At 39.5% G+C, this 12872-nt stretch overlaps 1 protein-coding gene across 1 annotated transcript; it reads right to left on the bottom strand.

Moving 5' to 3' along the window:
* Nucleotides 1–368: 368 nt before the first annotated feature.
* Nucleotides 369–10128, bottom strand: hspa4l (heat shock protein 4 like). Its single transcript, XM_058398364.1, has 19 exons — nucleotides 9781–10128; nucleotides 8414–8471; nucleotides 8162–8302; nucleotides 7882–8004; nucleotides 7699–7798; nucleotides 6960–7093; nucleotides 6591–6835; nucleotides 6315–6391; nucleotides 6081–6232; nucleotides 5351–5457; nucleotides 4372–4505; nucleotides 3830–4026; nucleotides 3528–3605; nucleotides 3284–3427; nucleotides 2768–2893; nucleotides 2514–2621; nucleotides 2238–2357; nucleotides 1375–1536; nucleotides 369–1281 (listed from the first exon to the last, which is right to left on the bottom strand). Exons 1-19 carry the CDS (start codon nucleotides 9885–9887, stop codon nucleotides 1120–1122), a joined length of 2475 nt encoding a protein of 824 aa, XP_058254347.1. The 5' UTR covers nucleotides 9888–10128; the 3' UTR covers nucleotides 369–1119.
* Between the last annotated feature and the right edge of the window lie 2744 nt (nucleotides 10129–12872).

Here is a 12872-nt window from a genome sequence, read left to right as displayed (position 1 = left end):
TTCACTGTAATGTCAGGGGTTTTTTTTAATCCTGTATGTTGACTTTTTTAAAGATAATGAAATCCTGTATGTTGACTTTTTTAAAGATAATGAAATTACTGTAGATAAGAATTAATTTAAACCCTTGATTGTCAAACCCTTGAAATTTTGACGGTCATCAAATGTGGTCAACATTTTGTCAACGCTGCCTTTTTTGTTACTGCTGTCAGCTTCTTCTTTGAATGAATGCACATCGAACCTGTGACACCTGGCAGATTTTGAGTCTATTAAGTTATCCAGAGCTTTTAACAGTGAACTTTCGGTTAATTTATCCATTGTGAATGAAGGGTTCAGTTTAAATAAAGAACACAGCTCTACAAAGGCCAACACACCTTGGTCATAAAGACAGTTTTATTAGATGCCACCATCAAATCTCAGGACTTGATATTGGGAAATGGATGAGCAAAGGTAAATTGAATAAAGAGCACTTTATTTTCTACTTCTAAATAATAACTCGGAGCTGGAAGCATTGCCTGTTCAACACGGGGACCCCTATATACCCTTAAATTTGAACGATAGATTTAAATGACTGATATATTATTTACAAGTCCTAGATAACACACCTTTGAATTTCATATAGAAATATATAATCTCTCTTTCTTGCTCATGTTTATTCAACCTTAAAAATGATCTAGAAGCAATTTACATGTTCCCCAAACATGCTGCAATGCAACAAAAGTGGCCTCTTGACACAACCAGGACTTGGGATTGATTCGAATCCAACTATCACACTGTCTTGACTTACTAATTTCTGTTCAGAGTTTTCAGCATTCTTTCATTGTTGAGCTAAAACTAATTTATTTGCATCTATCAATGGATGTCTCACTCTGGACCTGCTTTAACATGTGGCTGTAACATTCAAAGGATGACCTGACTCCAAAATGAAATAAAAAGAACATAAAACTAAACCATAATTCAGACTTTAACAAGCAGAGGTGCAAACAACAACCAGCAGATTTGTGGACAGAGAGAGAGAGAGAGAGAGAGAGAGAGATACTGGTTCTGGCTACAGGTTGGAAGTCAGTCGCATGGGTCTGACAGAGTCTTCTATGAGAATGGGAGCAGGGCTGGATAAGTAGTTCAGTTCACTTCCATCTCTCCATGGTTCTTAGTCTGCTGGTTGCTTTTGCCATCAGCCCCATGTCCTACTGCAGGACCATTGTGAGCTCTGTTATCCTCTGCTGACTCCTCAACTTCAGGTTTAGGTCGGTTTACCACAGGACTGCAAATCTCCTCCATTTCCTGCAGATAAAAAACGACATGCAGGATACTGAGTCTGTCACTACACTGGGCTCAGGATGACATATTTTTTGCACCTAAAATGGTTTCACTCACCCGAATCTTCTGTATGATCTCTGCTACTTTCACTGCAGGATCCTGAGCAATGCTGAGTTTACTCTGAGCAAGCATCTTGCTGTTCATCCAGCTCATGGCCTCATTCACACTCTTTTCTACACTGCTCATCTCCTCGGTGCTCAAGTGTTGATAACGCTCGTCCTAACAGTCAAATAAATATTCCACTGTCAAACTTAATACCTCATGACACCCAAGACAGTGATTAAAGCTAAAGTCAAAAATATTTTTATTGTTTCAGACTGCAGAGATTTCTTTTATAAATATGTATATCCCCTATTTACATTTAATCCCAAAACTACAGTACCTCACAGCACATGCTTGCTGTATTTAAACAAAACATACTAATAATACGGGGTGCACATAGTTCTACAGAGAACATAACCAAAACAAGAGCAACTGAGCCGGCTGTGGATAATTAAAATGATTATCATTGCGAGAGTAATTAGGCCAGTCCCAGCAGTGCAGTGATCTTTAGAAAATTCATTATAAAATGCTTTAAAGGGAGGTGGTAAACTTCTCCCAGAGGAATACTACCATAACAGCTCATTTGTAATACACATTCTATTCAGGAGTAAACGACAGATTTTCACACACCACCAATCATAACTTTAGATACACTTGCTCATACAAGGGTTTACTGCTATTTTGTAATAATACAGAATACATAACCAGTATGGAATCACACATAAGGAAGAATCCAGTGACCAAGGCAAGTGTCAAACAAATCAAAACTATTCTTTCTAGCGTTCCTAATGAGCTATGTGCATTCAAGTTACTAGACAATTACTTTAGCAATATCAGCTGCTCAAAACCTTAGCATAGATGTAAGTAGGCTTCTTTACCTTTTGCTTATATGCTTCCAAGACCTTTAAGAAGAGCTGGATTTTCTTGCCTAGCTCATCGAAAGCTTGTGGTCTTTCCTCCTGCTCCCTGTACCGCTCTTCAATAGGCTCACCAAACCTCTATAACCATACAAAGTAATACAGACATAATGTATACATGGTATGGATAGAAGCAAAATTAATTCAGTATTCAGTCATAAAGCAACAACAAACTGAACAGCTTCATTAAAAAATGAATTATATCTATTTAAAAGCCTCTCCAATTAAAATACCTACTTTTAGTTCTGCCAGTTTATCCAGGTAGATCTCTTTTAACTGGTCTTCTCCTTCTTCATACAGCCAGTTCTCAGTATCCTCAAGCACTAGAGTGAGGCTGTTGCTGTCCTGCACACACCCCAAAAAGAAGAGACAGGAAAGGAAATTTATTTTCATGACTGTGTAAAATATGTTAATGCATTAGTCGCTGAGGAGGCAGATTACTGGAGATTACTAGAGCTAGTGATGAATGAATAAAGAGCTGATTTCCTCACATCCTCTGTGATATACTTTTCATAGATGCCACATAGCTTGTCTCGCAGGTCATACACATACTCCTCCACAGCATTCTTGGCATCATTCCTCTCCTTCTCCAGCTTATCCTGAACTATCATATTCCGCTGAAAAAGTAGAGCGTTAATTACCGTCACAACAATGTAATATGTCCTTGCATACAGAGTATTCTTCAACCATCACTGTAAGCAAACGCAACTATAATATATATATATATAGTACCATCATAGTACAAATAATCAGCACACACGTAAAATTTCCAGATGTGGAAGACAAGACATAAACATCAAGTATTTTCAAATAATGTTGGATCATTATACATTTTTTGACATGGGACATAAACTAATACAATAATACGTATTCCCTGAGCTCTAAACAGTACTCCAATGTCTTCAATTGCTTTGATTTATAACATGTACCTAACTATGAAAACCGAACTGTGATTCCAGTGTTGTGTTTCGGCTCATGTGAATCAAACATAACTGAATCAAACTCACTTCCTCTTCCACAAATCTGTTCAGGACATCTCTGTCCAGCTGCCTGACAGTGCAGGTAAGGATTGGCAACTCAACACTCTTCACCTTTGATTTAGGTTTGCTTGACCCTGCACTCTGTTCTTGCTTTTCAGGAGACGCACCATCCTTTGAAGAAGTCAGACATAAATAAACGCATCAACAACCACGTAGAACCGTGGGCCATCATAAAAGACGGTGTGTCCAAGAGTATTTTGTTCATGAGTACCTTGGAATTAGAACCTGGTGCTTTCCCCTCTTCATTGGACTGCTCACCTTGACTGTCTTGATCCACTTGCATTTTAGTCTAAAGCACACACACACACACACACACATACACCAACATCAGTGGCAACTGAACCTGCTCATATACTCCTACACACTCCTACACAACAGCTGAAGACCTTTACCTAACTACACATGTATGTTAAACTCAAAAGTCAGGTCAAATTCACCATGTCCATCTGTTAAATAGATTTATAACTATGCTTTTTGCTGTATATGTGAAGAAAGACGCTTTATTTGTCCCACCTGCTCTTCTTGCCGGCTCTCGTTCTGAACTGTGGGTTCCATCTCCATTTGCACGTCCTCCTCTTCACCCTTCTGCTTTTCGATCAGAGAGGCACCGGATACACTGAAGATGCCATGCACATTTACACGCACTTTCACCTTGACCTTTGAGCTGTCTCCATCAGGCTGGGGCAGAATATTCTGGATGGTAAAACGGCCTAGAAGATAAAGAAAACTGAGATTATTCCAGGTGTCCTGTGCTATCTTACTTTGCGATTAAGTAATAAAGATGGCAAGTGATGAAGAAGAAAAAAAAAAAAAGCATCAGTCACAGAAGAATATAAGAATGAAATTGAAAGACATCTTTTGAGAGTGCACAGGCTCCGACACTTTGCCTCCACCTCTCTGGCTACAGGCATTTTAACTCATATTAGCTCAGATCCATCAGCAGCAGCACTGTCGAAAGTGCCAGGAATAGACATTTTTAAGGATCAAAAATAAGATTTCAACCCACTTTTTTTATAGGACATAAAATCCTGCTTAAGCTTCATAACACATCCCACCTATTGCAGTGTCTGGGAATGGCAAATCTTGTGAAGTGCTGTAAAATGCTTGCAGATCAAAGGGCTCTTTCTTGTGGAAAGTGATGACTTTGGAGAAAGGTGCTGCATGGTTCTTGCTGTACACTTCACAATCACTATGAAAAGAGAGAACAGTAACAAAAAGGTAAGTGGGACAGTTGCAGGGCCTGTTTTTGACCACAGGGACATTTTCACACTTGTGCCTTATTAACGGTACTATTAATTCACATATACACTCTGCTTTGTTGATGGATCCATAACATGTCATCAGCATTGACTCAAAATTCCCATGTGAAATGCGAGTGATGGGTATAAATACCTTTAGAAGAAAAAAATAAAAGAAGATATTCTACATTCACCATGTCTAATCAAAGTACACACTATATAAAAGTACAGTATTTTTAACTGAATTTGATTTCAGCTGAAAGGGTTTCAGCTTTTCTGTTTATTCTGTTTTGTTTTTGGAGGAAACGGCATCAATCCAGCAGGGTATTACATATTATAGACTCGACATACTTAAGCAAGAATGATAAATCTTGAATGCGGTTGCCTATCTGCCTTTAAGTGTATGCGTAGTTCGGCCCAGAACATTCCTAAGTCACTGATGCAAAAACACATTGCTCAACCCTAACAGTTTCTGATATTGATAAAGATTTTATAGATAAAATCTACTTATTTTTTCACTTAAATCCATATTAATTACATTACTTCTAGAAATCTTTTGTCCACTCAGATATCCATGGGGGACACCATGGGCAGTGGCCAATGAGGTGCCAATCAGCTAACAACAACACCACAAAACTTTGAACTAGAAGAATCAACTAGAGTACCTTCGGGTAGTCCCAGAAACACTGGAAGAACGTGGAAATTTTATGCACAACATGCAAACCACTACGACACCATGCCCCCAAATCTCATGGTTATTAATTAAATATATTTTTCAGATTGTCATAGCTCTTACCTAACACCCTCATCTGTAGAAGACTTCCAGCGAAGAGTGATTGGGAAGGGAACCACATCAGTGATAGAAAACTCACGGACCTTAAAGGCTGGAGACAAGATTGCACACTACACACACACACACACACACACTGTGATCATGTATATATACTGACTGAGAACTCTGCATATTGTTTTACATGTATCTGGAGGAATATCCAAGATGAGGCAAACATTTCCATGTTATCTGTATGTAAAATAGTGTAAAAGGTTAATCTTCAAACTAATGCCAATGTACTGTATGTGATTGATATTGTTACACCTGTGTCTTTAACTCCAGATATCAGAGACTAAAACTTCTCTAAAAGTCCTCTATCTCATGCCTTTATCTGCAGTTAAGTACCTATCCCTGCTCAAAGTTGCCTTTTGGAATCAGTCCCTTTTACAATCAGTCCCTTTAAATAGCCCAGATTCTCAGTGATGCTTTGCAAAGTCTCGCTCCAGCATTGTGTCTGTCATGAAGCAAAGTCTTTATCTATTTGCCTTGATTAGTGTTTGACCGTTACCAGCTTTAAGACTGCTAATTTATTCTAGTTCATGCTTATTTATTGATCACTTCACCAGCTAAGTATTGCCTTCCTTTGTTTTTTGTTTGCTATACTGTTTAACAAACCCAGAATAACCCACACTTGTGTCCATCTGTCTACTTTATAACAGATTTCATGTTTTTTCAGGTTTGACCGACTCTTTACCTGTAGCGCACATCCTCGTGCCACTGCTTCATCTGCATTCAGGGTGGTACTGATATCTTTACAGAAGAACTTGGAGATTCTCTCTTTAATGGCTGGAATCCTAGTAGCACCACCAACTACCTCAACTGCATAGATCTCATCTCTACTTAGCTCTGCCACAAAGAAGAAACAAGTCACATGTCATGCACATCTACACTGAGAAACAAAGTTGTTTTATTTGCTATTTTTACTTACTTGATTGTTCTATGACAGATTTAAGTGGTGCATCAACTCTCATCAAAAGCTGGGCACACATCTCCTCAAACTGGCCCCTGTCAAATAACAACAACACCTCCATCAGAATGTAGAAATACACTCCCAAAATACACAGCACATATTGAAAGACACTCAACACTGAATAGAATCTACTCAAAAATACAAACATGAATGAAGACTAACAAAGACACCTGTTACATGACGATTAGCTTCTTAATTGTGTTGAATGAATCTATTCATCTTGTTCGACATTACCTATTCATCTTCCCTGAAACATCAATGTCATTCATGAAGCACTCGATGTTAAGTGGTAGCTCTGAAGAGTTGGCACTCATGAGCTTTTTCAGCTTTTCACACTCTTGGTAGAGCCTTAGCAGGGCTCGAGGGTTGTCCTTCACGTTTAATTTATAACGGCCCTTAAACTCTTCACAGAAATACTCTACGAGTACTTCGTCAAAGTTACGCCCACCCAAATATGGGTCAAATGCTGTGGCCAACACCTTTAGAAAAAAGAAAGGTAGAGCTTGTGAGAGTTTGTGGAGTTAAATAGGATATGAAATGTATAATATTCTAAAGAACACTTGAAATACAATTTCACTCAACAAGCCTGAATGTGCCACTGACCTTCAGTTTCCCCTTGTTGAATGAGACAATTGACACTTGATAAGATGAGTGACCAATGTCCACAAACACAACATTACGGGGCTTTTCTTCGGGGTTTGGTAAGTCTTGCTTGTAGATTCCATAAGCTAATGCCACTGCAACCAAAGTCAAGTGAACCATTTCTCAGAGAAATATTACAGAAAAGCAATCTGGAATTCAATACTTAGCCCAAAGCACTTAGCCCAGTTAATTCAGTATTCATAAAATAACAGGCTCATTTGTTAGTATCAGTATCATTATATTAATATTAACACATAATTCAATAATACTGTCTCATCAAACTGCACTTTATCAACAAAGACCTACATCACTGTTGCTGCTAAGAGAGCTGTCTGCTGTCCTTGGTGCTGAAAATCATGTTTGACTGCCTGGATCATATTATGCTCAAAATGATGCAACATTCATAATGACCTGGATGACTGAAACATTTTACAGACGTGATTGTATGAGTGTCATATCATGTGCATGGATGTCTACGCAGCACAGTTTCTCTTCATTCACTTCTTGTATCTTCACAATGTCACATAGGGATAATGCCTCTATTCAAACCTGACAAGCTGACCATGAGTTCTAGATGCATGGCCATTGAAAGCAACATGTTAGATAAATAAGCTGGCTTGATTTTGTACATTGGCCAGGCATGCATTCTATTAATGTCAATTTCTGCTGGAATTGAAAATGTATGTTTTCCCACACAGACCTGCTGTTGTGTCATTGATCAGTCTCAAGCAGTTCAACCCAGCGATCTGAGAGGCATCAATCATCGATCTCCGCTCTGCATCAGTAAAGAAACTAGGAACCTGTTCAAAATAAATTATGTATATGAACTTGTGTATAAATTCTGTAATATTTAACTGTGAGGAAAAACATTGATGTCACTTACAGAAATCACACAGTCCACCACTGGCTTTTTTAGTGCACTCTCAGAGGTTTCTTTCAGCTTAGTGAGCAACATGGCTGTCAACTGCTCAATGGTGAACACCTTATCATCATCCAAGTAACGAACCTTAAAAAATGGCATTGACAATTTTTCATAACCTTGATACAGTACTGACTCCATTAAGACATTAAAACAACATGAGAGCACATTCTGCATATCTGTTTCAGCAGAGCTTTGCATATTCATGGTGTACAGTAATGACAGAACATAGCTGAAACCTTACCTTTATCCCAGTGCTGCCATTGGGAAGCTTGTGAAGACTGTAAGGCAACTTAGATTTTTCACTTTTAACAAAGGGATCGTCAAATGCTCGACCATGGAACTTCTTAAAACCATGGACTGTGTTCTTAAAGTTTGTTATCATCTGTAAGAAGAAATGCTTCATGTTCATTATGTCACAATTCACAAAATCTGTTTCCTTACAAGACAAATATACCACTAGAATAAAAAAAAACAGCTAATCATTCCTGTTTACCTGACTCTTTGCTGCATTTCCAATGGTTCTGTTTTTAGACGCCAAAGAAATACAAGCCCTGTGGGAAAATAAGACAATTTTTAGATACACTATATTGGCAAAGGTTTTGGGACACCCCTCCAAATCATTGAATTCAGTTGTTGTATTTCAGGGCTTGGGCTTGGCCCCTTAGTTCCAGTGAAAGGAACTCTTAATGCTTCAGCATAGCCAGACATTTTGGGCAATTTCATGCTACCAACTTTGTGGGAACAGTTTGGAGATGACCCCTTCCTGTCCCAACATGACTGCACACCAGTGCACATAGCAAGGTCCATAAAGACATGGATGAGTGATTTTTTTACCATTCTACTAGAAGCGTATTTGTGCACTGATGCTGGACGAGAAGGCCTGGCTCACAGTCTCCGCTCTAATTCATCCCAAAGGTGTTCTATGGGGTTGAGGTCAGGACTCTGTGCAGGACCGTCAAGTTCCTCCACATCAAACTCACTGATCCATGTCTTTTTGGACCTTGCTTTGTGCACTAGTGTGCAGTCATGTTGAAACAGGAAGGGGTCATCTCCAAACTGTTCCCACAAGGTTTGGATAATGAAATTGTCCAAAATGTCTTGATATGCTGAAGCATGAAGAGTTCCTTTCACTGGATCTAAGGGGCCAAGCCCAACCCCTGAAAAACAACACCTGAATTCAATGATTTGAAGGGGTGTCCCAAAACTTTTACCAATATAGTATATCATTGATGTGGCAATCATCGCAGTCCAGCACACGACAGATACTGTATCCCTATGTCAACAAATCTAACAAGACAACAGGTCAGGACCTGAGAGAGCCTTCACCCTGCTTTCACAGACGTAGTGTTTTGAGGGTGCTGTAATGGCAACCACACTATTAATATTTTATCACGAGCTTGTTGAATACCTGAGAATTAGTGCTGTTAAAAGTATAAGACCACAACTTTCCCCAGGCAGGGAGATCACACATGCTCTGAACTCTGAAGGACTGCTTGTCATAAGATAACATGTTTATATCAGAGCAAGCTAAAGAGCGTTTAATCTAATGAGTTCATAGGTATTGATGGACTAGAGAGAAGAAGCCAAAGTAATAACCTCGTCTGACAAAGAGCCATCACCAAGGTAACACAGGTTTAACCTCAGCCAGGGCGTAGCGTTGGCCCGTAAGTCATTGCACTTGTGCTCGATTACAGTGAAGGAGACACCTCTTCTCGTTTACAATTCAATTACAGTCAGAACTAGTCCACCTGTCTCATACAAAATACAGGCCACTGTAACCTGTGTCAAACGGGAATAGCCAAACAACCAGAAAACACTGCGTAACAAACTACAGCATCGTTTTACACTGGAAGTACTTACGGAGTGCATCTGTCACTGTATTCATTTGCAATGGTTTCAATGCCGCCGCTCCTGGCAACAGCGATGTAACAGTTCTGAAAACCCACATTAAAACCTACCACAGACATATTCAAGCTTTATTTCTCTCTTCACTTCCAAATCCTTCTCTTTTCTATACTTTGAATGAGAATAGCCCACTAGCGTCAATCTAATAAGGGTGACTGTATCTAGCGCGCGTTTAGAATCAAGCTAGGAGTCACTAGCTATTATGTAAGCTTAGCTTCTGCCAGCCCTTTCTAGACTAATCCTAAAACAGGACGGTTCTACTGCATTCTCGCAGCCTGCACTGATGCTCTCTCCACCGGTAAAAACTGCGCACTGGAATAAGATGTTGCCCCGCCCCTGGCGCTTTGTGATTGGCTGCCGGACACAGGGCAGCATCTGGATTGGTGCAGCGGGAGAGATAAGGAGGAAAAATCTAGAAGCTCGCCAGCCAGGCAAGCAGCCTATGTCACCAGGACTGACTGGGCAACTGGGTGACCAATGAGAGACGCCAAAACTGTCACTAGGCCAACCGCCAAAAATAATAATAATAATAATAATAATAATAATAATAATAATAGGTCAAGAGCTTCAGTTTCACATTAAACATCACAATCAGATAAAAGTGTCATCTCATATGGTGACATATGGTTGTTGCTGCCAGAGCATTTCAGAAACAGCTGATCTCCTGAGATTTTATTTTCACACACAACAGTCTCTTTATAAAGAACGGTGCAAAGAACATCCAGTGAGCTGCAGTCATCTGGTCTTTTTTTTCCAGTCTCTAACTGTTTTCGGTTTTCTGAGATGCTTTTCTGCTCGTCGTGGATTTAAAGGCTCTGAGTTGTTGACCATAAGATCGGCGATCAAGCCCCAGCACTGCCAAGCTGCCACTGTTGGGCCCTTGAGCAAGGCCCCCAACCCACCCTGCTCCAGGGGTGCTGTATCATAGCTGACCCTGTGCTCTGACCAAAACCCCAGGGTTTGTATATGCGAAGTAATGTCCAGTAATGTATATTACGAATAAAGACAATTTAAGAGTCTTCTTCTTCTTCTTCTTTCGGCTTTTCCCTTCAGGGGTCGCCACAGTGAATCATCTCTCTCCACCTATTCCTATCTTCTGCATTCTCAACACTTACACCCACTAGCTTCATATCCTCATTTATTACATCTATATACCTCCTCTTTGGCCTTCCTCTTTGCCTCCTGCCTAGCAGCTCCATGTCCAACATTCTCCTATCAATATACTCACTCTCCCTCCTCTGAACCTGTCCAAACCATCTTAATCTGGCCTCCCTAACTTTGTCCCCCAAATGTCCAACATGAGCTGTCCCTCTGATGTACTCATTCCTAAGACAACTTAAGAGATGTTCTGAGTACTCACCGAAGCTCTGGACTTGTATCTGCTTGCACTTTTGCTATATGATAGGCTGAAAGGATAAGAGGATAAGACTGTAAGAGATCCTATTAAAGTGCACAGTAAGTGTACATGGATATTTAGCTTCAGACCTATGTAGATACATACATAAAGAACTTATACCTGCATAATTTTGTACATTTTCAAAATATTTCAAAACATTGTTCATTTTATCTATTACTTGTTTGTTTCTTGTTATATTTAATTTTATAATGTTTTATTTTTGGCAGCTCTGGTGCACTATAACTGGCTGATGTGGTAACTGACACTACAGTCTCTAAACAACTACAAAGAGCCTTCCTCAGATATTTGAAGCTCAGTTCAACAACACTTACAGAGATTTGAACATTTCCCTTTCTAACACACCCAATTCAACTCATGATTGCTTTTGTGATCAGTTCATGAGTTGGCTAAGATGTGTTAAATGAGGTAGAATACTAAACTCTACAGTGCTGTGACTCGCCTGGTCTGGATTTGTATACTCTCATTCATTCTTTCTTCTTTCTTTTCAGATTTAATGTTGATTGGCTACCAAAAACACTATATCCTATCCACCAAGTTTCAAGATTCTTATATTTGTCACTATACTGAGTACAGCGAAATCAGAGCATTCCTTTCAGTGCAATTCTCATATAATGTGCAAACTATACATCCATTTTAACAAATAAAATAATGAGATAAAAAACAACTGCAGTCAAAGCAATAGTAATTAATAAGGCAATTATTGTAATTATGTTTACGGTATAAATAGAGAGAATGTAAACTAATAAGTTTTGTGTAAATAGAATACTGGTCAAACCTGTATCTTTTAAAGACCTACAAACCAATACCTTTTATCCAGGACATTCCCCCTCTCGCTACAAGGCCTACACTGTCTATTTTGGAGCCTTAGTGTCGTCCTAAGCTACGTGTTTATTTTCTCTTCTCTTTTGCTTGCACCATTTGATATTTCTAGTCCTAGCTTTCTCTGCATACTATATGTGTCTCCCTTTTGACTCATTGTCAGTGTCCTACCTCTCTTGCCATTTTGGCTTGGAACTACATACACAAAACCTGTTTGTACATCAGTATATATATCACTCAGGCATAACATTATGAGCAGTGACAGGTGACGTGAATAACATTGATTATCTCCTCATCATAGCACCTGTTAGTGGGTGGGATATATTAGGCAGCAAGTGAACATTTTCTCTTCAAAGCTGATGTGTTAGAAGCAGGAAAAATGGGCAAGCATAAGGATTTGAGCGAGTTTGACAAAGGACCAAATTGTGGTGGCTAGATGACTGGATCAGAGCATCTCCAAAACTGCAGCTCTTGTGGGGTGTTCCCGGTCTGCAGTGGTCAGTATTTACAAAAGTGTTCCAAGGAAGGAACAGTGGTGAACTGATGACAGGGTCATGGGTGGCCAAGGCTCATTGATGCACGTGGGGCTGCAAAGGCTGGAGCGTCTGAACCAACTGACGAGCTACTGTTGCTGAGATTGCTGAAGAAGTTAATGCTGGTTCTGATAGAAAGGTGTCAGAATACACAGTGCATGACGGGTCAGGGCTGTTTTGGCAGCAATAGGGAGAGGCAGTATAGGCAGGTGGTCATAATGCTATGCCTGGTCAGTGTATATATATATATATATATATATATATATATATATATAGTT

Source organism: Hemibagrus wyckioides, linkage group LG09, assembly GCF_019097595.1.
Source record: "Hemibagrus wyckioides isolate EC202008001 linkage group LG09, SWU_Hwy_1.0, whole genome shotgun sequence".
Taxonomy (NCBI): domain Eukaryota; kingdom Metazoa; phylum Chordata; class Actinopteri; order Siluriformes; family Bagridae; genus Hemibagrus; species Hemibagrus wyckioides.
The sequence above is the reverse complement of the archived record's forward strand: the minus strand, read 5'-3'. Positions and strand labels throughout refer to the sequence as shown.

Bases quoted from the DNA above. Each gene is read 5' to 3' on its own strand.
- hspa4l (XM_058398364.1), bottom strand. From the start codon at position 9,887: ATGTCTGTGGTAGGTTTTAATGTGGGTTTTCAGAACTGTTACATCGCT. The intron at 8,472-9,780 runs GTAAGTACTTCC...ATTTTCCCACAG, and splicing joins TACAGTGACAGATGCACTCC to GGCTTGTATTTCTTTGGCGT. The intron at 8,005-8,161 runs GTAAGGTTTCAG...CCATTTTTTAAG, and splicing joins ATGGCAGCACTGGGATAAAG to GTTCGTTACTTGGATGATGA.